This window comes from Pterocles gutturalis, unplaced genomic scaffold (assembly GCF_000699245.1).
Source record: "Pterocles gutturalis isolate BGI_N339 unplaced genomic scaffold, ASM69924v1 scaffold29689, whole genome shotgun sequence".
In the NCBI taxonomy this organism is placed as follows: domain Eukaryota; kingdom Metazoa; phylum Chordata; class Aves; order Pterocliformes; family Pteroclidae; genus Pterocles; species Pterocles gutturalis.
This window is the reverse complement of record NW_010131615.1, coordinates 1-22,010: the sequence shown is the minus strand read 5'-3', so window position 1 is coordinate 22,010 and position 22,010 is coordinate 1. Positions and strand designations below refer to the sequence as shown.

The window sequence follows — 22,010 nt, the reverse complement described above, 5'->3', positions numbered from 1 at the left end:
CTCAGTAGCTCCTGGCAGCTCTGATCCAGTCTGTTATATTTCTGCCACAAATCTGCCTTGCTACTAAGTTGTCTCAGAATAATTCCTTCTGTCCCTTTGTACTGATGTTTATGGTCTTTATTGTGTTTCCTCCATCCTTCCTGCCCCAAATCTTCGAGCTTCTCATGTTCATACGTTTCTTGTCAGTCATTCAAAATATCTCTGTTGAGGGGTTAATGCAGAAAGATGATTATGTAATTTTGTTGCTTAAAGGAAAGTGTGTATTTACCTTTTCACCTGAATCTACTGGTTCCCTACTACTGAATAAGTTCTCAAATCTAACCTGTCAGAAAGAGTTTTGAGGTTTTTTTGGTCCAATTCCACCACATTTCATATCTGTCTTGCTGACAAATTGTGATTTCTTTGCTGAGTCAGCACAACAGAATACATTTAACATAACAGGCTGCAGATGAAGTTGTTCAAGCTGTTGCTTCTGCCAGACGTGACCATATTCTGTTCCTTTGGGGAGCGTCTGGATTTACACCTTGTGCTAGTCCGTGCTAGCCTAGTTGCATAGATTCAGCTTAGTGAGGTGACGCATCTAAGTTGTCGTGTCCTAATGAATAGGATCTTTCATTGCAGTCACAAACAGCAGGAAGAGATGCTTCTAGGGAGGGAGGAGATGAATGCTGGACTGTAAATATGACTGAGTTGTAAAGACTGATACCTGTTGATCTTAATCTTGCAAAGGGAGAAAACTGAACCTTTATTTTACGTGACATAAGCAAGGCTTTCTGGGTCCAGTTGATTGTATCTGTCACCATCAAAACTCTTAATAGAAGGTACTGATTTTTTTTTTTTCCCCGAAACAAGGTAGTAGTGTGCATCAGCTGTAGACAAATTCCATCCAGAAGCCTCAGTCACTAACTAATTAGTTTAGCTAATTAGTTCTTTATTCATTAGAGAAGAAATGCTGTTTCAACATCAAAAAGCAAATGTGGTATTTTTTACTAAGTAAAGGTTTTTTCCTAACTTAATTGTGATTTTTGTTTTAATTTAGTAATAGTTAATAATATGATGCAGGTTTCTTTTTTCCTTTTTTTTAGGTGATTACAAGTGAGGAAGCAGAGAGACGAGGCCAGCTCTATGACAACCAGGGCAATACATACTTGTTTGATTTGGACTATGACTCAGATGAATTTACAGTAGATGCAGCTCGATATGGAAATGTGTCCCACTTTGTGAATCACAGCGTAAGACCTTGTTTTGTATACTAAGAATTTGGAAAATTGTGATAATTGTGCTAGAAATGTCTTCACTCTAAATATTTCAACATATTCACACTTTTTCTGGAGTTTGTTCGATGCCAGCGCAGTCCAGTCAGATGACATAATACATAGAACAGAATTCTTAGCCCTACTCGGAGTAGGACTGCCTACAAAACTCTGGGAATGAGGTGCTGCCTGAAGTGGGCATCTGGTAGGACTGGGTTGTCACTGAATCTACTGGTTCTAGACAACCAAAATAGAGTAGTTTGAATGTGTTTTTTTCCAAGTAACTAAAAGACCTAAGATGTGAGAAGTACTTAATAAAATTAGTGAAGAGTCAAAGACGATAGGAAAAAACTAAAATTCCTACGCTTCCTTTGGTATTTCTCCTCTGTAGATACCTTTTTCCCTCTTCATATGAAATCTAAACTTGACAGAGAACTTCAAAGTAAATTTTAAACCATTTTTGAGGTGTTTTCTTTCCTGTTCAACACAATCACCTAAAGCAAGAAGGCTGAACTGCATCTGTAAAATTATATATCATTCCTGAACTAAAAATTATTATTTCTTACTGAAGTAATGTTTGTGAGGTATACAGTCAGTGTTGTACAAATACAGTAAATTCATGTCTTCAGATCTGTGAGCTGATGATGTTTGTATTTCCTGCAGGCTTGCCAGGGAGAAGGATGAAGAAGAGTTTAGATAGAGCTAGTTGTTCTTCGCTTTCGGAAATGGGAGTGAAGTATTCTCACTCCTCAGTGTAAAGTTATTTAACTTCATTTCTGATTCTTTAACGTGGGATATATTCTACTGTTAGAGCAAAAACATGTGCAAAACCAAACTGCCTCAGTGACGACTGATAATCTAGAAAAAACAGTAAAGTGGTTTCTACTTCCTGTTTAGTGTCCTTGACCCTCCCCCTGCCCACAGCCCATAGCAGATAATTCAGAAGCCAAGCAGGTTAGCAACTGAAAACAGAAATTAATTCATAGTATGAAAATATTATTTCTGGCCTGGAAGCAATGCTTAAACCTAAATACAGCATTTCAGAAGATAACTTGATTTCAGACTTCTGTCACTGAGAGAAGAACCAGTTCTTCCTTTCCTGTGACCTTGGTTTGCTTAAACACTTTACTGAAACTTATTGTGCATTTTTCTTAACAGAAACTACATTGATTTTTGCCTTACAGTGTGATCCAAATCTTCAAGTCTTCAACGTGTTTATAGATAACCTTGACCTGCGTCTTCCCCGAATAGCACTGTTTTCTACACGAACCATCAAGGCTGGAGAAGAGCTAACTTTTGACTATCAGATGAAAGGTCTGCAGATTTTAACACTGTTCATGTGGAAGGTCTGGGGCCCTGTTGGGTTTTGTTGCAGCCTAACTGGTGATAGCATTTGAGGTCAGGCACTGCATCTCCTAACACAGCTCTGTGGATTCTAGAACAGACACCGCTTGTTGATGTGTAGCGCAGACGTAGCGCACCCAGAAGCTTCTGCATGAACCTCTGGTGCATTACCTCCTTCAGCTCTCCTTGGCTCACAGCAAGGGCTTGTGGCTGGAACATCTGACAAGGCAAATTATTTTGAAGATTTGTCACAAGAATGCTCAAAGGAATCGTCAGGCTGCCATTAACACAAAGCTTTCCTTTAGTCAAATTGGCATTTCGGGTAAACCACTCTCCAAGTATCTGCTAGTGATAGTTGTAAAGACAGTTGTAACGGCTGAGTGGTACAAGGCACCACAGGTTTGTCTTTGGATTCTGGTGTCTGTAGGCCTCAGTGGTACAGGTGTTTAGGACAGAAGAATGGTCCAAAATTTTTTACAGTGAGAACTGTCACTCACTGGAACAACCTCCTCAGGAACCTGGTGGAATCCCTGTCACTGGAGGTTTTCAAGATGCAATTGGACGGAGTGCTCAATAATCTCATCTAGGCTCCCTTTCCCGTGAAAGGTTGTACTAGACGATCCTTTGAGGTCTCTTCCAGCCTGGGCTGTTCGCTGGCTCTTCGGTAATTGATCTTCCCCTCAGTGTTCAGGGCCAGGCTGGATGAGGCTTTGAGCAACCTGGGCTAGTGGGAGGTGTCCCTGCCGCAGGGGGGGTTGGAAGTAGCTGATCTTTAAGATCCTTTCCAACCCTAACCGTTCTGTGACTTCATTTTTTTTTCCAATACAATAAAAAATTTTTGACTGTCAGGTGTGTTGTGTGTGTCAAAACTTGCATCCAAACCATTTATCCACAAGAGCAGTGTATTGTTTGCCCTGCTGTTTAGTTTTCAAAGAAGCATTTCTATACTCCAGAGCTGTACCTCAGTCCCGTAGAAGCTCTCCTTCAGTGCTGACAAATTGATCTTATTGAAATCCTTAAAACTGCTCTTTTTTGTGGTGTCTTTGACACATGCTCAAGGCAGGCTGCGCTCTCTGCTGACCAGTGTGGATACGGACCTGAGGGTACAAGGCTTGAGTTTGTTGAGCTTTGGGTTCTGATACATGTGCTAGGTGTTGTGTAAGCAGTGTAATGTGGGGTGGGTGTTGGTAGAGTTTGAGTATAGCTTCACACATGATCCATTTAAGTACTGGGCTGGTAGAAGGGTTTTGAAGCCGTTCGAATACCGAGCACAGTTCTGACCTGTTTTTTTAAAACTTCGTTATTTGTGTTTGTCTGTGTCACAGGTTCAATAGATCTGTCTTCAGACTCTGCTGATGGTCTTAGCCCATCCAGAAAGAGGATCAGAACTGTCTGTAAATGCGGATCTGTATGTTGCAGAGGTTATCTCAACTGAGTTCGGGTATCCAAAGTCACAAATACTTTGTTCTCTTTTAAATGCGTTTTAAGAAGACTCTTCTTTCACACATATATTCAAGTATTCTTACATCTAATGTAAATAAGTATAGTGGAAACAAGGCATTACATTTGTAATTGAAATGGCACTGGCCAAAGAAAGAGATGTAGTGTTTCAGGCAAATAAAAAAATTGATAATGGAAATTTTGACTTTTCTAGAACTGTTATTTAGGAAGCAGTAAAATCTATGCGAAGAAAACTCTAAAATGTACCTTGATTTGAATATTTGACTGTGAGCTTACAGCTGTAGGCCTTTTAGGAACTGATTTCAGTGGTATGAAGGGACATCACATTTTCTGTACCTTGAAAAGTCTGGAGGCATTTGATTTGAGTCTTAAATCATAGCTGACAGTTCTTTTGCTTTTTTTGTTGTATAAATAAAAGCATCAAGAGATTAGCAATAACATTTACGGCACCAGGTGAAAGATTAAGGACAGCTATCAGACTGTGTCTAAACAAAGGTTCACAGGAAAGCAGACCTAATATGTTCATTGAACTCCATGCAAGTGAAGCAAGTGGTTTTAGCAGATTCCAGATGCAAGATCAAGGTCTTGAATGTTTGTAGTTGATGTATATTGTTTAGGAGTTTTACGTGTAGAAGTTTATCCAGTTGTTACGTTCTGGTTTTTAGTTAGGATGCTATAGGAGGTCTCCAGTTCTACAGAGAAGTTGTAAATATTGGATTATCAGTAGTAACATATGCAGTTTGTTTAATTGCAGAAATTTGTCAGTCGTTGCTGAAACAAATGACTGGCTACAGTTTGGAAATAGATAACAAAAGAATAGGGGGAGCAGCCTGCTGTCTAACAAAGCTGATGTATTACGGAGATATGCTCGGTTATCTGTTAGGTGCAGAAATACCCTGGGAATTGTATTCACAATTGGTTTTGATCAAGTTTTTACATGCTGTGACTTTTTTTACCTAGTGACAGACTTTTAAGATACTAGGCCTGGTTTTTCTTGTTGCAAAATGTTAACTTCAGTGAAGTTAGACTAGGGGGGAGTTTACCTGTTTTGCTGTAGACATTTGTAAGATGTTCTTGAATGTAAAGGCTGAGAAATGTACTGTTCTTCAGCTACTTGAGTCGTCTTTTTTTTTTTTTTTTCCTGATCATCTGAAAAGTTGTCTCGATCTATTTGTAATGTATTCTAAGTTTTGCTTGGCTTCAAAACCACTGAAGAGCAGTTGAGGTAGATTCTGAGTGGAGTTACAGCTGAGGTCCATGCTCCGGGGATGATCTAAGTGCTTTATTTTCATGGATTAAAAGGCTGTAAAACTTGCGTATTGCTTACAAATCATGTAAATGTTGATAGGGTCAGGCAGAATAATGTTGCTCCATAAATGGATGCTTCAGAAATGGATGCTAGCTATGTATCATAGGTCAGGGAGTTACCTTTATAAGGTGCACAGCTGTTGGCTCAGGTGAATGAAGTCGAGTATCCAGCATATAGCCGTTTACTTAATTTGTTAGAAAATGCCTTAAATTTCATGTTAGTTACTAGCACTCTAAGAAGAGTGTTTCAAAGGATAATACAGGTTGTTTGTTCATTAGGAAGCACAGTTGCATTTGCACTGAAGTTTTGGCTCTTTGGCAGAAAGTGAAATTTTATACGCTATTAGCCAAAATCAGTTTCACAGTTGGGGTGAAGGTTGGGGGCCACTGAAAGTGCTGTGTGAGTTTTGTAATCTACAATACAGAGAGATACACGTTGAAATAGATCCTTTATATTGCTTAATGAATAGGAGAAAGTTTGCTTAGTTTTAAAAGTATTTGAAATTACCAGGCTCACCTGTATCCACACACTTGGATAAATGCTGAATCTAGTCAATTTTTATCATGCCACAACTCTAGTGATTTTTTTTATTTTTTTTTTAATATGGGTTGAAGTGGAATGTGGAACTTTAATGTTAGCAAACTCTAGATAACCTTACATCATTTGGAGTCATTAGTGCTTTCTCTTGCACGTAGCCCGGTTCAGCGATGCATTCCATGTGGATGGAATCTGCAGTCTCCAGCTCCTTAATCCGCTGCAGTCTGCAGCCTTCCCTGTCGGTACAGGATGGCGAGAGTGGCTGCAGCAAGAAATGGATTCCTTACCAAATCTCTGGCCTCTCCTGTACAAGGTGACACAGGGCTGGCTTGACACTCTTTTTGTCTATGTCCATGCCCAGTTTGATTTAAAAATGGCAAGTAAATGTATTTTAAAAGATAAATGTCTTAGTAGTTGTACTTGAGTTCAGTGTCTGCCTTTTTCCCAAGGCAGGGTATGTTATCACCAGCATTGGAATAACACTGCTGTTCCTTAAGGGTATGTGTGTTACCTCTTGTGCAAGAAATAAAGGACTGTTCATTTATGCTCTGGGAGGTAACAGAATTTTGTATTTATTTGAAGTAAACCCACATATCCAGTTTCCAAGTTAGAGCCTTGAACAGTATTTTATTTTTACATGTTCACAGTGCATTTGGATTTCAGTCAGTGAGTTAGCTTAATGGGAGACTCTTGTCACTTGTAAAACTCCTTTTGCTGCTTTTATGCGTTCAGGGGGAAATTGCCAAATTGGAAAAGGAGAAAAAGCTCTCTTCAATTTCTGTAGGAGCCTCAACCAGCCTAGCTTTTGCCTTTGTTTTGCTTTATGGTCTGTTAGCACCATCAGGGTCACCAGTTCGGTTGTGGATATGCACTTCTTAGGGACTGGTAACCTGTGATCTATCCTCTTCTTGTTTTGTTGGGTTTAATTTTTTTCTTTTTTTTTTGGTAGCAAAACTAAAGCTGCAAGATCACCTGTAAGAAAAGCTATTGTTAATTTATCTAATCTCAAAGTTAAGTCAATTTTTTGGTTATTTCTAATGTATGTTTTAGGACTATGTACATTAGAATATGCAGTTTGTAAGCTCAGGAACATTTTCTTTTCATAATGTGTGATCTCTAGTATTGCTATCTTCCTATAGTTTTTGATAAAATAAATTACATTTAGTTTTTCTCTTGTTGTTGTCATTCTTAAAAAAAAAAAAAATCTCAGCATGTCAGAATTAATTGTAGCAGTAGAATTTGCTTTAAGACTGCACCCTTTTAACTCCTGTCCTGTACCCAAATTTTCTAGCACTATACAGACTGTAGTAGAGCGATCAAGAGGAAGTCATGTGTTTCCTATTCAGTTTGTAGCCGATAAGAACTGGTAGAAATTTACACTCTCAACTTGTCTAAAGCAGATGGGGTTTCTGTATATTTAAGCACACTGTAAACACAGCCCTGAACTTAAATGTATAGTACAATGAAGGAAACAAGCCAACAGAAGAAATTCCACTCTGTATTTATGACTTTATTCGCAGAGGTAGTTACAACAGCAGTTTCACTCAAGCCTGCTTACAAAGTGTTGATGGACCACATTTGGAAATTACATTAACAAACACCAAGACTGGAGTGGACAAGGCGACACTGGAGAAATACAGGCACTGGAGTATCCTTAAGACCATGCATCGATGATAGCAATTTTTCTTCTTCCTTCCTTTTCCCCTTGGCCACTGTTGCTAATAGCGGAATGCTGTCTGGTTTAATATTCCTGTTTCATTAAAGATGCCAGAAAGACTTAAGATGTACACAGAGGGGAGAACTGTAATACCAAAAATCTGTTTAATTCTTTGGGACTGAAGACCACATGGATGGAAGACCACATGGATTTTTAGATGATGGCTAGGCATTTTTGTAGGCACTGCATTTTAACAAAACCCTGAATTACAGTTCCAGTTTAAGCGCTAAGAATTTTGGCAAAAGGTTAGTTATGAGAGGACCTGTACATGGACGACCTATTGTCTTGATTTGAAAATGGAATCTAAACATGTCTGCATTCAGCAAAGTCAATAGAATGTTGCAGAAAAGGTGAAATTTGGTAATGTGAGAGCCTTGAGCAACAGAACAACCTGTCCAGGATGACAGGTCAGCTTCTGTTGCTGTGGCTCAGCCGCCAAAGCAGGCTACTGCTGGTGGCTGTGGAACCACATGCCACAGGATTTTAAGTTGTTCTGAAAAACAATTCAGAACTAACCAAAACACAGAGGAACTGATGATAAGCTAAGATTTAAACCATAGACAGTGGTGTATAGCACCTCATTCAGGAGTTAAATGGGATGGCAACACTTCCTCAAGTGTAAAGAGAGATGGCTTGAAAAGAACAACTTGATTAAAAAAAAAAAAAACTTTTGTCAGTAATTCTCTCATCTGTTCTGTAGTTGTTTTTAAAAATAACTGCAGTGAAAACTGAAGATGAAAGTGCAACTATTGCATTGTTTGCATGGTTGTTCCTGGAAGATGTTGTGTTCTTTCCCACAGTTAAAAATGTGGTATTTTATTAAAACCTGAGATCACATATATACCAAAGGCAAACTCTTAGAGCTCATAAGAAGCAGCACTAAATTTCATTTAGTGTTCTACCCTTAGTTTTGTCTGGTCCTTTTTTGGTCTACTTACAGTCCTGGAGAGCTGAACCTTGGGAGGTAGAAAGCCTTTACAGTCCCTTCTAGGAATACTTCGTTTTCAGTATTTCATGGAAGGAATTAGGAAGTTCCACAGGCTGCAAATGCCTATTTATGACAGTAAGATATTCCTGAAAAACACTGTCGATCAGCATAGATGCAGATAGTAATCAGCACTAAAGAGAAAAATAATTTAGAGTTTAATGAACAAATTTTGGTATTATCATGATGTACAGTTATACCTGTCTTCAGGAAACTTTTTTTCTCATTATGTTTTCACCTGCTGCTAGCTTCTTATACAAACAGTGCAGTTTATCTGGCTGAGGCACTTCAGCACCAGGAGTCAAGGGAATTTCAAAGTCGGAGGAGCTCTCAGAGTCCCTCCTCAGTTCTAGATCAGGAGTTCTGGAGCTGTCACTGATTTCTACCAGCACATCTTGAATGTAAGCTGTGCCAGCTTCTGCATCTTTCTCACAGCCTTTGCTTTTCAAGTCACAGGCGACGTCACAGGCACAAGATCTGTTCTGACCCAGTGGCTTTGACCTGCTGTTGTCAGCTGGACTGTCTTTGGCCATCTCCTGCAATACAGAAACAACTGTTCTGCTCCCACCTTTGCCGAAGCAGCTGAAGTCCAACGCGTTTCTCTCTTGGGAGGTGATGAGCACTGTGTCAATTTGGCTGTCCCAGCCCTGGCTCCCCTGCTCCGATATGTGTGTCGACTGAGAAGAATTTTGGGAGGAGATGTGTGTTGAGTCACTTACTCCATCCGAATCACTGAAGAGTGACTGGGACCCACCAGCATCTGCTGAAGATGGGAAGTAGTCCTCATTTTCAGAGCTTTCTTCTAGTTTGTTACACTTAAAAAATGCATCCCAGCGAGGGACATCAGCATTAAACTCCTGTTGGCCACTAGTTAGTCCATTGACATCTGATGTGGAAGTGGCATCTGGCTCATGGGAAAGAACTGGAACAATAATTTTTTCAGATTCTTCTTCGTCATCTTCGTCATCATCATCATTTGATTCCTCACAATCCACAAAGTCTACCTTGAGGGAGGTGTAAGTTGTGGTTGCTTTGTAACTTTCTGTGCTCTTATTAATGTTTCCTTCAGCATTTTCAGATTGTCCTGTGCTGGGGTGTCTGCTGTCTTCTCTCTGCTGTTTTGGAATCTTGGGCCTTGCAGGAGTTAATTCTGTATCAAAGAGATCATCTTCATCTGTCAAGAAAGAAAAAAAAAACCACTAAGTTCAGATCTCTAATAAAATTCTGTTGAGAACAAAGTTTTAATAAACACTTGACACTCAGCAGGACATGACTGACAGTGTTCGCCTTGCTTTGTCTAGCACAGTGCCTTACAAGGAAAGCTATAGTTGCCATCCTCCAGGTTAGCTACAGATCGGATAGAGCCCTGGTAAACACATTTATTCAGACCTCTGACAGGTTTTGCCAGGACTAATCCCCCTTGCACACTTGCACTTCCAAAATAGCCAAAGAGAATGCAGCAGACACAAAGTTGTCCTCTAGTTCCCAAGTGGCTTTCCAGAGGCTACATACAGCACGCTCTTACCATCATAAATTTAACAAGCTACTAGGTGCTGAAAAGCCATCAGTCTGAGATGAGGAAGAAGAGCAATTCTACTGATCCAGCACTGTGTCCCCTGCAACACAGGAGGTAACACACGTAAAGTTCTTTTAGAAATAGCTTGATGAGAGATGGTCTAGGACTGTGGAATGGAATTCTTCCAGAAACTTAAAGGGCTGTTAAGCATTAAGTACATTTTAAGATCGCAAACAAGTGCAATTTTACACAGTTAGTGCTCTCTCACCCTCCTAAAACCTAAGCCGATTTAGTTTATATTTCTCTTTTCTAACTGCTGCTTTGAACACGGACAGACTACGGTGAACACTGTGGCTTTTGGCACCTCTGCTCAGTCTCACACTTTCTTTTAGGGCACAGTAGCACCACAGAACCTTTACCTGTGTCAGATAAGTCTCTCTTGTGGACTCTCTTCAGTGTTCCTAAGGGCTTGTAGCTGGGTTCTGTGTTTCTGCTGTACGACCTGCACAATGGCTTTAATCTGAGGTGAACGAGAAAAATGATCAACACTTAGAACTCAGCAGATACTTTCAGGAGGAAAAGCAAATCTTTTAACTTGGTCTAAGTACACTGCTTCATGCCTTTCACAGGCACTGCAGCAGAAGTGTTAAAGCAAAGGCAGTAAGAGCTAGGGAAAAGGTCTGAATTCATTGGTGAGCTTAGGCAGCTTAAAGGTAGAAGTCTGTAATTTCTATATATTTACCTTAAAACACGTACAGCATTTGGAAACTTACTCCCTTGCTTAGAGAAGATAGGACGACAGGGTTCAAAACCTGACTGCAGTTTTATTCAATAATTGTAAAGTATCTCCTTTCTTATTAAGGACGAAAAGAAAAAGAAACAAACTAGTCGTCATTTTGTTCAGACTGAGTGACACCATTGCTCTTCTGCTGCATAAAAGCGCTTTCTAAGCTGACAACATCTGGAACAGCACAAGAGTACAGGCCTCTGTGATGATATACAGAGGCTAGGAGTTCAAGTCCCCAGAGAAACCCTCTTTAAAATAAACTTCCAAGAAGTGGCAATGACAAATAAAAATAGGTCACAGAATAAAGCAAGATTAATGTGTATTCAGATGCCACCCAAAGAGAGTTTTAACAGCAGACAAGTCTCTATACATAGAGGTAAGTAATGTGTGGAATACAAACTCTCAGCACAACATGCAAGTGTTCTTCAGAAACCTGAAGTTTGCAGGACTGAATATAGAAAAAAAAAAAAAAATCAGAATTATCACACATGTAAAGCAAAAGGCCTGCTTGAGAGGCTGGGATTCAGGAGGGGGGTTTTCCTTACAAGAACAGAGATCAGATCACCTCCATCCAGCAGCCAGTTGTCACTTACATTTCCAGAACTTTGTCTTCTGTCCCACCCACTGGCAGTACATTGGGATACACATTCACAGGACGGATATAGCTCAGGAAATCCTTAATCTGAATTAAAGAAAAGAAGAAGCAATTTAACAACTTACAACAGTTAACAATATCACTTAATGGCAGCACTGATAAAAGTACACCCACAACAACTACTACTAGTTGTCTCATGTAAAGACCATTATGACCCAAGCTCTATCAAAGTGGATAGGTCCCGAGAAAAACACAGGTCTGGCAGGATGCTGATAACTGAGCCTCACTTAACCATCACACAGCAATTATCAACTACTACACAGACGGTCACTGTCTCTGAACTAAAAGGTTAGACAGACCTGTTCCTGGGGAATGTGATCCACTGCTTCACTGTCCTTGCTGCTGTAGATCTTTTCAGACCTGCATTCTTCTTAATGGACTTTGAGTCCCTAGGTGTGCAGATCAGGTGTTCCCTTTCTCGGAGACTTTTCCTGAACTCTCCCTTCAGTCCATTATAAAAGGCAGTAATGACAAAACACATCACTTTTTCCAAGCCTTACTCTGTTGACTTCTAGATGCTCCATAGACAGTAAATTTCTTGAAGAATTGTGTCCAGTTTGGGGCACTGCACTGCAGCTGAGGCTTTATCAGCACTTGCAAGCTCGCAGTTACACTCCTCTCTACACAGAGCAGTAGGACCCCTCTCTTTTTACATATGGAGGTATGAGTCTGTTACAATACACTACCCCCACATTCTGTCAGCAAAGCTGCCATGTTGTATGTACTGTGCTAGTACATCCATTTAAAATTCTGCATGGCAGAGCAGATTAAAAATTAACCAGGATTTTAAAAACAGGACTGTCTTCCTAGGGCTCTGAATAATTTCCATTTTGTACGTGCAAGGCTTTGTTAATTGTTTGCACCAATCCAATTTCAGTTCAATTTCTTAGGAGAAAGAAGTATTTTGACAACTGGATTGAGTTCATATTAAATGAAGGTGTATGATTCTGGAGAGGATGCTGCCACAACCAATTTTCTTTTATTCTTCAACACAGAAGAGTTGTAACAGTGGCAGCTACAATGTGAGAAAATTCTGCTTAAATGTGGGGGCAAGGAAAAGAAGGCAAGCCCACCCAAAACTGAGTCACAGCAGATAAACAATGTACTGAAAACCAAAATTAACGCTTTAAGCATTGCAGTTACACAGTAATCTAATCTAAAATAGAAAGGCAGTCAAAACAACTGTACCAGTAACCAATACTTCAAGAAGACAGAACAAAAAAAAAGGCTTGTAATCCTGCCCCACCTTGAGATATTAAAACAAACTTCTCTGTCCTCAGCATCCAGAACTTCCTATCCGTTATGTCTTATTACTGAGAAGATTTTTTTTAAATTGTGACAAGTCATGTCATCCACTCCAAAACAATCAAAACTCGTTTTTTTTAGTCAATATATACTCAGTATTACAAGTATACAAACCTCGCTGTATGAAGAGTGGAAAGAGAAACAAGCTCTGTATGTACTCTCCCCAGTCCTAAAAAAAAGAGGAGGCACAAAAATTAAGTAACTGCTCTTTATCCTCAGTCAACAGGCAAGCACAACCTACAGTTTTTAATTTGGATTCAGTTATACAAGAGCCAGGCAAGCTACACACCTGAAACAACAGGTTTGTGCCTGGCCCAAACACTCACCTCACGATTACATTGGTTTTCTTGATCCTTTCTCCAAACCACATAGTGGAGGGTTTGATGCTAATTATGTGCAAGGGAGTTCCATTTTGGCAAGTCATCCCACAGGGCAACCTGTTCCCTCGAAAGCAGTCATCATCCTGTCAAATGCAATATAAAATTAAGTGTAATCCTGACCTTTTTTTCCCCCAGAAATTGAGCAACATAGTATCTAGCCAGTCCAATTTTCATCTCACTTCCAGCTCCTTTGAAACACTCTGCTGTTGCATCTTGCTTCCATAGCGCAGCTGACAAAGCACATCAATGACAGAGACCAATGTCCCAACGTGCCATCTCCAGTTCTACCTGCACTCCTCCAAGCTGGAGCCTTCAGCTTGATAGACACCCTGGAAAGGGAAGTCCAGACACTACAAGCTCACAGTGCATGGTGGCAGAAGATACCATATGAGCTGCTTTTGATGTATTTAAATGGATAATACCTGACTGATATGATCTGCTGCTTGTCTTACTTCATTTAAAAATACAATTTTCAAGTTTCAATTACAATTAAACTACTTCTAGCATCAGCTAATATATTCCCCCCTTCCTTTTTTTTTTTTTTAATTCATCCCACTAACTAAAGTTCTCTCTCTCCTTTCCATTAAGCCACCATTTGGCCCAAGTCTTCATCAGCATGACAGGACCAAAACATCAGCCCCTATAACCAGGCTTTCACAGCAAAGTTAGCAGAGGCTTTGCAAAATTATACACACCCGAGGATGTCGACAGGCATGAATCTGAGTGCGTCGATCTGTAGTAACATGGTAGAGGATGTCTGGCACGTTTCTGAACATATCAAGTTTGTTCACGTGCACCTAGAAAAAGGCAGAGTTTACTCTTAGTTACCTCAATGTGTTTGCCACACTGCAGCTGCAGCAACTACACAGACATGGTTCTGCTCTCAACAACTGCTGGTAGGCATTTAAACAACTACTACCCACTAATAATGTCCAAGTGGAGAAGTGTTAGCCAAAAGTAACTTGGGACATCTAGAACAAGCAAAATACACCTCCTGTGTTGAAGAGGGATGAATATTCATCAAAGAAAGTCAGAATATATCTGCTAACTTATTAATGTCATATGTAAATGAGAAGGCTTTTATCATTTACGAGATAAAAGGGAGAGAGGTAAACACTGAAAACTGGGGATTAACTTCTCCCTGGAGAGCCCAGATGTTACAGACTGAAATCAACTAGCTAACTCATTTTGAGTACAACTGTAGCTTTCTAAGTGAAGTTAATGAAAGCATGCACATCTTTCACACACAGCAGTCCTCTGAACAGCCATTTCCAGGTCAGTGACTGGCCACAACCATTCCTGAGGATGTATTCTAAAGCAACAATTACTGAAACGTTACCTTGATTCCAAGTTCTTCACTGAGGTTTATGAATAAATATTCATATCCATAAGCAGCTTTGCAATTCAGCCACACAACATGATAGCGAGACAGTGAGGTCCAGCTTCGCACTAACTCTAAGATCCCATTTAAACATTCCTCCTGAAAAGTTTAGAAAATGTTGTAAATCATCTTTGAAGATACTTCCAAAGTGCTATGATTTGGTAATGCAAAATGGCGTTGCCTTGCAAGACTTCCCTAACAGAGGGGTGGTTAATTAATTAGTGCCTTTAGGACCTTTCCTCTCCCAGCTTATTTAGACTTACCCGGCTTGGTATATGATAAAATTTGGGATCACAGAAAGTGGTGTCCAAATACACACTCTGGATGTCTTTTACTCTGAAAGAGAAATGTGGTATCAGCGTGAGCTGTGCATCACAGTACTAAGACATACCACTTCCTCTCTCTTCAAAAGGAGGCAATTCTTCCTCTCTATTCCAAAGAGCAAGTCAGAAGGGGCTTGTAACTGCAGTATTGCCTGACTGCAAATATATTTAATACAGAAGAAAAGAGAAGAGGAAAAAGAGTACATTATCCCTGAATTGTCTGTGCCTGTGTGACCTTTCACTCTTTCTAAATCCCATGAATAGCTGAAGCCTCACCTGGTACCTGAATGCAAAAGCTCCATTCTGGCTGCTTCTCCTTTTGCAAGCCTGAAATCCCCAGTGTACAGCACAGTGCCATTTCCACCTTCAAACAAAAACCTGCACACAGAAACACTTTGGTCAAACTCAACAACATAAAGCATTAAATGCCAGGTGTCGATTTGCTGCCTTCCTCAGAGCAGTCTATGTCACTGATGTATGATGTAATAGAAATACTGGGCTCAATTGGTCCTAGAATAATTTCAGATAAACCAAGTAATTCAGATTCAGAATGTGTGGAAAATATCCTGTGCCTAGGCTGGCCAGAGTCGAAGACAAAAGCCTCACAGATTCTGTGAGGGTAGCCCAGCTGTCTGTTGGTAGCCAAAAGAATCTCTTATGCATTTGTACCAGGAAGCTGGGCACCTTCTTTTTAACGTCATATTAAGAAATTTAGGATTTTTTTTTAATCACAGTTTTTTTATCTAGATTTTAAGTAGAGTTGAAATCAAGAAAGTTGTTATTCATAGGTTTGGGGAAAAGTAATCTGCCCCACAACTTCTGTCTGGACAGGTCCCAGACAGTACAGTGGTTTTCCAACCTTGATCAAAGCTGGTGGGCCCTGCCACAACAGTATAATCTCCAAGTAAGAATTTTAAATTCATTAGCTTTTTCTAGTTAGGAAAAAAAACCCAGTACTTAGTGAGAACTCTATAGGACAGATTTCTCAGCAGAGACATTTAGAGTATTGAAAGGACATACATGACTGATCCTGGACAGTGACCAGCTGGTAAAAGTGTCACCTCTATATCTTCTCTCTGGAAGAGATGCATTAGTATTATTTACACACTGTAGTAAGTACTACCAGTACTTTCATTAACATAGTGAAAGCAACACAGTACTCCCCGCAGCCTCTTGCAGCATTTAGCATTGCTTTTGAATGGAGAGTCTCTTCACATTCCAACAAACCCTGAAGAGCAACAACCATGCTGTCGTGCCAGAAGAGATCACTGAATGTTGTATGCTGCTCAAAAAAGCAAGTCAGCCAGAAGATAGTCCTGCCTCCTTGGTTCCTGGTGAGCAAGCACAGATCACAGAACAGCTTGGGTTGGAAAGGACCTTTAAAGGTCCAACACCCTGAAATAAGCAGGGACACTTGCACTAGATCAGGTTACTCAGAGCACTGTACAACCTGGCCTTGAATGTTTCCAGGGATGAGGCATCTACCATCTCTCTGGGCAATCTGTTCCAGTGCTGCTGATGTTTCTTCCTTACATCTAGTCTAAATCTGCCCTCTTTTAGTTTAAAACTGTTACCCCTCATCCTAGCACTATACTCCCTGGCAAAGAGTGCCTCCTCATCTCTCCTATAGCCCCATTTAAGTTCTGGGAGGGTGCAATAAGATCTCCCCCAAGCCTTCTCTTCTCCAGGTTGAAAAACCCCAACTCTCTCAGCCTCTGGACTCGCTCCAACAGGTCCATGTCCTTCTTATGTTGGGGGTCCCAGAGCTGGATGCAGCACTGCCAGTGGGGTCTCACAAGAGCAGAGTAGAGGGGAGAATCTCCTACAGTTGGCTTTCTGGGCTGTGAGTGCATGTTGCCGGGCCATGTCCAGCTTTTTATCCACCAAGTATCCACCAGCATCATGGATATATCTTGGGATACACTTTGCCTGGAGATCCTCTACCAGATCTTTAAGCCCTGCACTTAAAGTTTGTTAAAATAAGCCAGGAAATAGAAAGTGAAAAAAATCACAAGAGCAATGTGTGAGCTGCAGACCACTAATACAAAAAAAACCCGCTATGATAATAAGAAAGAAGAAGAATTCACATGGTTGCACGTTTTGGAGAGAAGGGGAACATACATTTTAAAAATAGCTTGTCTACTTGGGATGTTACAGGTAAGATCCTTTTCCCATGCTCATTTAAACAGTATTACTGCCCATTACAAATATACAAAATCTTTTTTATTTGAAACTTACCTCACCAGATGTTTCATCTACTAAAGAAATCTGAGTTGGAGTTTCAACTTCCAATGCAACCTGCAACAAAATGAATAAATGCATTACAGGATCTATTGAACACTCTGTTTCACGCTTCATCTTTAGTGCCCACTGTGTCTAATGCTAAGCGTGTAAAATTAAGCTCATTTTCCCATAGTAACTAATGAATTTCCATTTCCAGTGGGAAAAAAGTTTTCTACATGTTTTCTAAAAATTAAATTGGGATAACTCAATCAAGCTGTGCATGACAACACACTTAGAACATGTTGGACTTCTAACAGCAACAGCTCTGGTTTCTCTGGCTGGATCATATGCCTTACTTCTGGATGACTGCAAAGCCCAAGATATCCCAGTCCTACAACAGCCAAGAGGATCTTGCTAGGACAGGTCTCTGTGCTGCAGCCCTTCTCCTCACTGTTCCCTATTACCAGAAGCAGAGCCCACAAATCATGCAGCACATATTTCTGTGTTTGTGTAGAGGTGATTAATCTATAGACTGCAATTAATTCCCTGTTTTGCCATATCCTATACTAAGAGTCCTACAACATACACGCTCTGTGGCTGCCTGCAAGGTTAGTGCTGCTATGCAGGCTCCTCTCCCATCCTCCTGTTTCTTTTCCTTTGTTTGAGACAATATTTGTATATAATTCTCCTGCCCAAAAAAAGCCAAAGTGAGAGGAAAGTCTCCTGTCATTCCCCTCCTTAGGTATAACCTCCAGCTTCTCAGCTGAGCGATTTCCTCAGCACTTTGGGTTTCCCTAGGTGGACTCACAAGACACCATGTCACAAATTCCTGGGCAGCTCCACAAGATCCCTTCAGCTGGTACTCACACAAAGGTGGTAACATTTGACTTCTCCACCAGAAACCACAACATCAATCAAACCCAGAGCTTGCTCCAAAACACAGATATGTGTGTCAAAAAGTATTTTAGATTAAAAATTCCAGCCACTAGCAAGAGCTGATTTTTAAACATCAATACTAGTTTTATCACCTACAATTTCTGAAGCTGAAAAAACTCAAGAGGCTGATCTAAATTCTGCATGCTCAACATTTCTCAGTAATTCTCAAATTTCCTACTGCAGTAAAACAAATTGTCAAGTATTAGATCTAAACTGCCTGAAGAATTCTTCTCCTACAGCCACAATTTAGCTTCATAACCATAAATGAGAATATGCCCAGCAGAGTTCTCCCCTCATTCTTCGATAGTTTAAATATTAAAGCCAGCAGCAGATTCAAAGAGCCTCTTATGCTGTACACACAAATAAAGGTTAGACTGGAAATCATATAAACATTTGTCTGGAAGCTGACATTGTGATTTCTTCCTTCAGTCTGGTGAATATCAAATTAGCTGTTAATTCATTTCCCAGTCACTGTACAAGTAGAAAGCTTATTTATTGTAAGACAAAGCTTGTGAACGAGACATCCAACAGCTGCTCTCAGATTTAGGGCCTGTGCAGCTCATGCCATTACCAGCAGTCACTCCTGGGAGCAGCAGCTGCAAACATATGTGTATTTTTTTAATTGCATTGATTTGTGTTAATTGTGCTTCGTCTTAGAATGGTGGTACCTCTGGCATCTCTTCCCAGATCTTCTCAAACAGGGATGTCAGGACCAGCACTGCCTGCTTTCATTTTACTGCTCATACAGACTAATAGCTTATGGATATCTGCCCACCAGGGACCTTTTCTTCTAGGCTAAACTCAAGGGATACGGGAAGAAAACAGACACAACCTTAAAAATAAAAATACCTAACCAACACCAACAAAAAAGCCACCACAAACCCTCCCCGTTTTATTTTTGTTAGTCCAAGAAGATCACAGGCTTAGAAAAATTGTCACCTATGAACACTGTGGTCCTTTACACATCCAACATGTCCAAGGGATCTTCAGAGCCCTGAATGCTCATGCTCCCAATCATTAAATCCTTACACTTCTTGAGGCTTCATATAAAACTAGTTATCTTCTCCCTCAGCTTCACAAGTGAACAGAGAAGTCCCCTACTTCTCTTTTTTCTCTTACCCAGACCTACCTCCTGGGTCCCCCTTGCATGAGTTTCTTTAGATATGGAGTTTAAGACCCACGCTTAAAACCTATTGAAGGAAACTCTGAGCCATAACTTCCCCAAGGAAACAAGTTTCAGCTTGCCTGAAGTCCTTCTTGACCTTCCGCTTGACTAGAAAACTCTCCTGTCCTTGCTTGGGGGATACAACAAAATCCTTACACTATGTGATGATGCAGGTACATACAGTAAAATGTGAAAAGAAACATTCAATTTCAAAGCCCACATCTGCAAAGGGAAGGAAATAAGTAACTACAAGTCATACCCATACATGACACTGAGCACTTGAATTTTGGCTCCAGATAGTGGGAAACAAGTAAAATACTTAAGTTCTTTGGTGATTTTACGTGACTAGAATATTTTCATGTTAGAGATAGTCCATTTTCCAAAATCAGAAGAAAAATAAAAGATTATACATACTCCAAGCAATTCAAGACTTTAAATGAAGCAAAAGGGAAGTGAAATAAGGACAGGAACAAAGAGACATGAGCAAAGTAAGGAAATGAAGGAGTGACACAAATGATCATAGTACAGATGGAGAACATTTAAAGCTGAAGTTGAGACAAAAGGATAAATTTTGTGAAGGGAAAAATAAGATTAAACATTAAATAACAATAAACCAATGCCACATAGCAAGCAGCAAGGAAAGCCATACTGATGTTAGGTGCTTAAGCTCTGAAACACTGTATGAACACCAACACCAAAATTTAGACATTTCTGAGGAGGGGAAAGTTCTTCTTCCCTAGGAACACTGTTTGGAAAGTGATAATTTTAAAATAAACAAAAACTCACAATGTGATTCTCCCAAAACTTGTATTTCCAGCTAGTCAACAGCAATTCCTTAGTCACCGGTGAGCAGTATAATTTAACTTGCAAGCTGGGAGGAGATAAAAAAGCACAGATGAGTGTTTTTTAAAATGGAGGCAGGGAATATCTAACAATGCATCAGCACCTGGCACCTCGTACATCAAAACATGCGCTCAGACCCCTCTCTCATCTGAAGAGACCTGCATAGCAGAAAGCCTGCAGGAGCTATTTTTCCCCAACCTGAAACAGACTCAAGGTGAATTTACTCCACCTTGTTGAGTAGGATTTTCTTCAACACAATAGACTTGAAGACTTACCTATGTGTGCCTGTACATTTTTGTGCAGAAATAAATAAAGTGCACGTACACAGTCACATGTACACATATCTTTGCTTGTTTCTATACCCACCATAGTCTGTTTCAGACGTGCATGCTTTCCATGGAACAGGCATTTGGGACAGTTAGAGTTCAGCAGAACACAGAGTACTTCCTCTAAGGGTGTAGCTTTTGCACAGTGCACAAAGAGACCTGACAAGCAAAGAGAGGTTCTCTGCACATGTTTGAGGAGATGCAACATTTACTCTCACAAATTACACAGCGCCTAGGAAATGGCCCACAACCTCTCTGGGCCCATTCTGGTCTTTGACCATCCTCATGGCGAAAAATAAAAGGTGTCCCTTGCCCTTTTGTTATAAGCCTCCAGGAAGAGCCTGGCTCCACCTTCTCTACCCCTACCTGCAAACTGTGATACAGTCATCTTCTCCTCTTAAGGGTGAAGACATCCCGCTCTCAGCCTCTCCTCACACATCACAGGCTCCAGCTTCAGACCAGCTTGGCGGTCCTGCTCCAAAACACCAATGCTGTTTTTTGTCCAGGGGAGCCCAGGATTGGACTCAGTACTCTGAAGTCTCACAAAATCTGACCAGAGGGAAATAACTGTCTCCCTCAAACTGCTGTCTAACTGCTTGTGCAAACACCTCTGAGCGCAGCTGGCCTCCTGCACAGCACAGGCACAGTGCTGTCTCCAGGCACCGACACACTGCGAGGGAATAATACCAGCAAGGATCCTCATGAAATTCATAAACCTCATGAAGTTCAACACGGCCAAGTGCACCTGAGTTGGGGCAATCCTCAACATCAACAGACTGTGGGATAAGCGTATTGAGAGCAGCCCAACAGAGAACGACTTTGGGATACTGGTGGATGAAAAGCTGGACATAACCTGGCAATATGCACTTGCAGCCCAGAAAACCATGTCCTGGGCTGCATCACAAGAAGTGTGACCAGCAGGTTGAGGAAGGTGATTCCCCCCTATACTCTGCTCTCGTGAGACCCCACCTGCAGTGCTGCATCCAGCTCTGGGGTCCTCAGCACAGGAAGGACACGGACCTGTTGGAGTGGGTCCAGAGGACACCACGAAGATGGTCCGAGGGCTGGAGCACCTCCTGTATGAGGACAGGCTGAGAGAGTTGGGGTTGTTCAGCCTGGAGAAGAGAAGGCTCCAGGGAGACCTTAGAGCAGCTTCCAGTGCTGAAAGGGGGCTTATAAAAACGATGGAGAGAGACCTTTTACCAGGACCTGTAGTGACAGGACAAACGGCAATGGCTTTAAACTGAAAGAGGGTACATTGAAATTGGACATAGGGAGGAAATTCTTTATGCTGAGGGTGGCGAGGCAGTGGCCCAGGTTGCCCAGAGAAGCTGTGGATGCCCCATCCCTGGAGGGGTTCAAGGCCAGGCTGGATGAGGCTTTGAGCAACCTGGGCTAGTGGGAGGTGTCCCTGCCCATGGCAGGGGGGTGGAACTGGATGATCTTTAAGGTCCCTTCCAACCCAAACCCTCCTGCTTCTGTGACTCCGTGACCCACAACCGTTTCCTCGCCCCACCTTGCTCACGCTTGGCTTTGAACAGCCGCCTCCTCCTCACGGCTCCCG

At 41.0% G+C, this 22,010-nt stretch overlaps 2 protein-coding genes across 2 annotated transcripts in view; one reads left to right on the top strand and one right to left on the bottom strand.

Annotated features, from left to right (window-relative positions):
* SUV39H2 (suppressor of variegation 3-9 homolog 2 (Drosophila)) overlaps positions 1-4,138 on the top strand; it is a gene marked incomplete at its 5' end in the record, with an annotated part of 6,529 nt that extends 2,391 nt beyond the window's left edge. Inside the window, 3 exons of the mRNA XM_010080679.1 lie at positions 1,086-1,232; positions 2,438-2,567; positions 3,923-4,138. Coding sequence (XP_010078981.1) covers positions 1,086-1,232; positions 2,438-2,567; positions 3,923-4,032 — 387 coding nt within the window. The remainder of the gene's footprint in view (positions 1-1,085; positions 1,233-2,437; positions 2,568-3,922) is intronic.
* Positions 4,139-8,812: 4,674 nt separating this feature from the next.
* DCLRE1C (DNA cross-link repair 1C) lies at positions 8,813-20,859 on the bottom strand. Its single transcript, XM_010080678.1, has 13 exons — positions 20,813-20,859; positions 20,064-20,148; positions 17,192-17,251; positions 15,974-16,029; positions 15,230-15,331; positions 14,894-14,966; positions 14,589-14,729; positions 13,945-14,046; positions 13,196-13,332; positions 12,984-13,038; positions 11,503-11,591; positions 10,542-10,642; positions 8,813-9,780 (listed from the first exon to the last, which is right to left on the bottom strand). Exons 1-13 carry the CDS (start codon positions 20,857-20,859, stop codon positions 8,813-8,815), a joined length of 2,016 nt encoding a protein of 671 aa, XP_010078980.1.
* Positions 20,860-22,010: the final 1,151 nt, after the last annotated feature.

Bases quoted from the DNA above. Each gene is read 5' to 3' on its own strand.
- DCLRE1C (XM_010080678.1), bottom strand. From the start codon at position 20,859: ATGTCTTCACCCTTAAGAGGAGAAGATGACTGTATCACAGTTTGCAG. The intron at 16,030-17,191 runs GTAAGTTTCAAA...CATCTCTTCCAG, and splicing joins TAGATGAAACATCTGGTGAG to AGAGAAGATATAGAGGTGAC. The intron at 15,332-15,973 runs GTATGTCCTTTC...TTCTGTGTGCAG, and splicing joins CACTGTCCAGGATCAGTCAT to GTTTTTGTTTGAAGGTGGAA.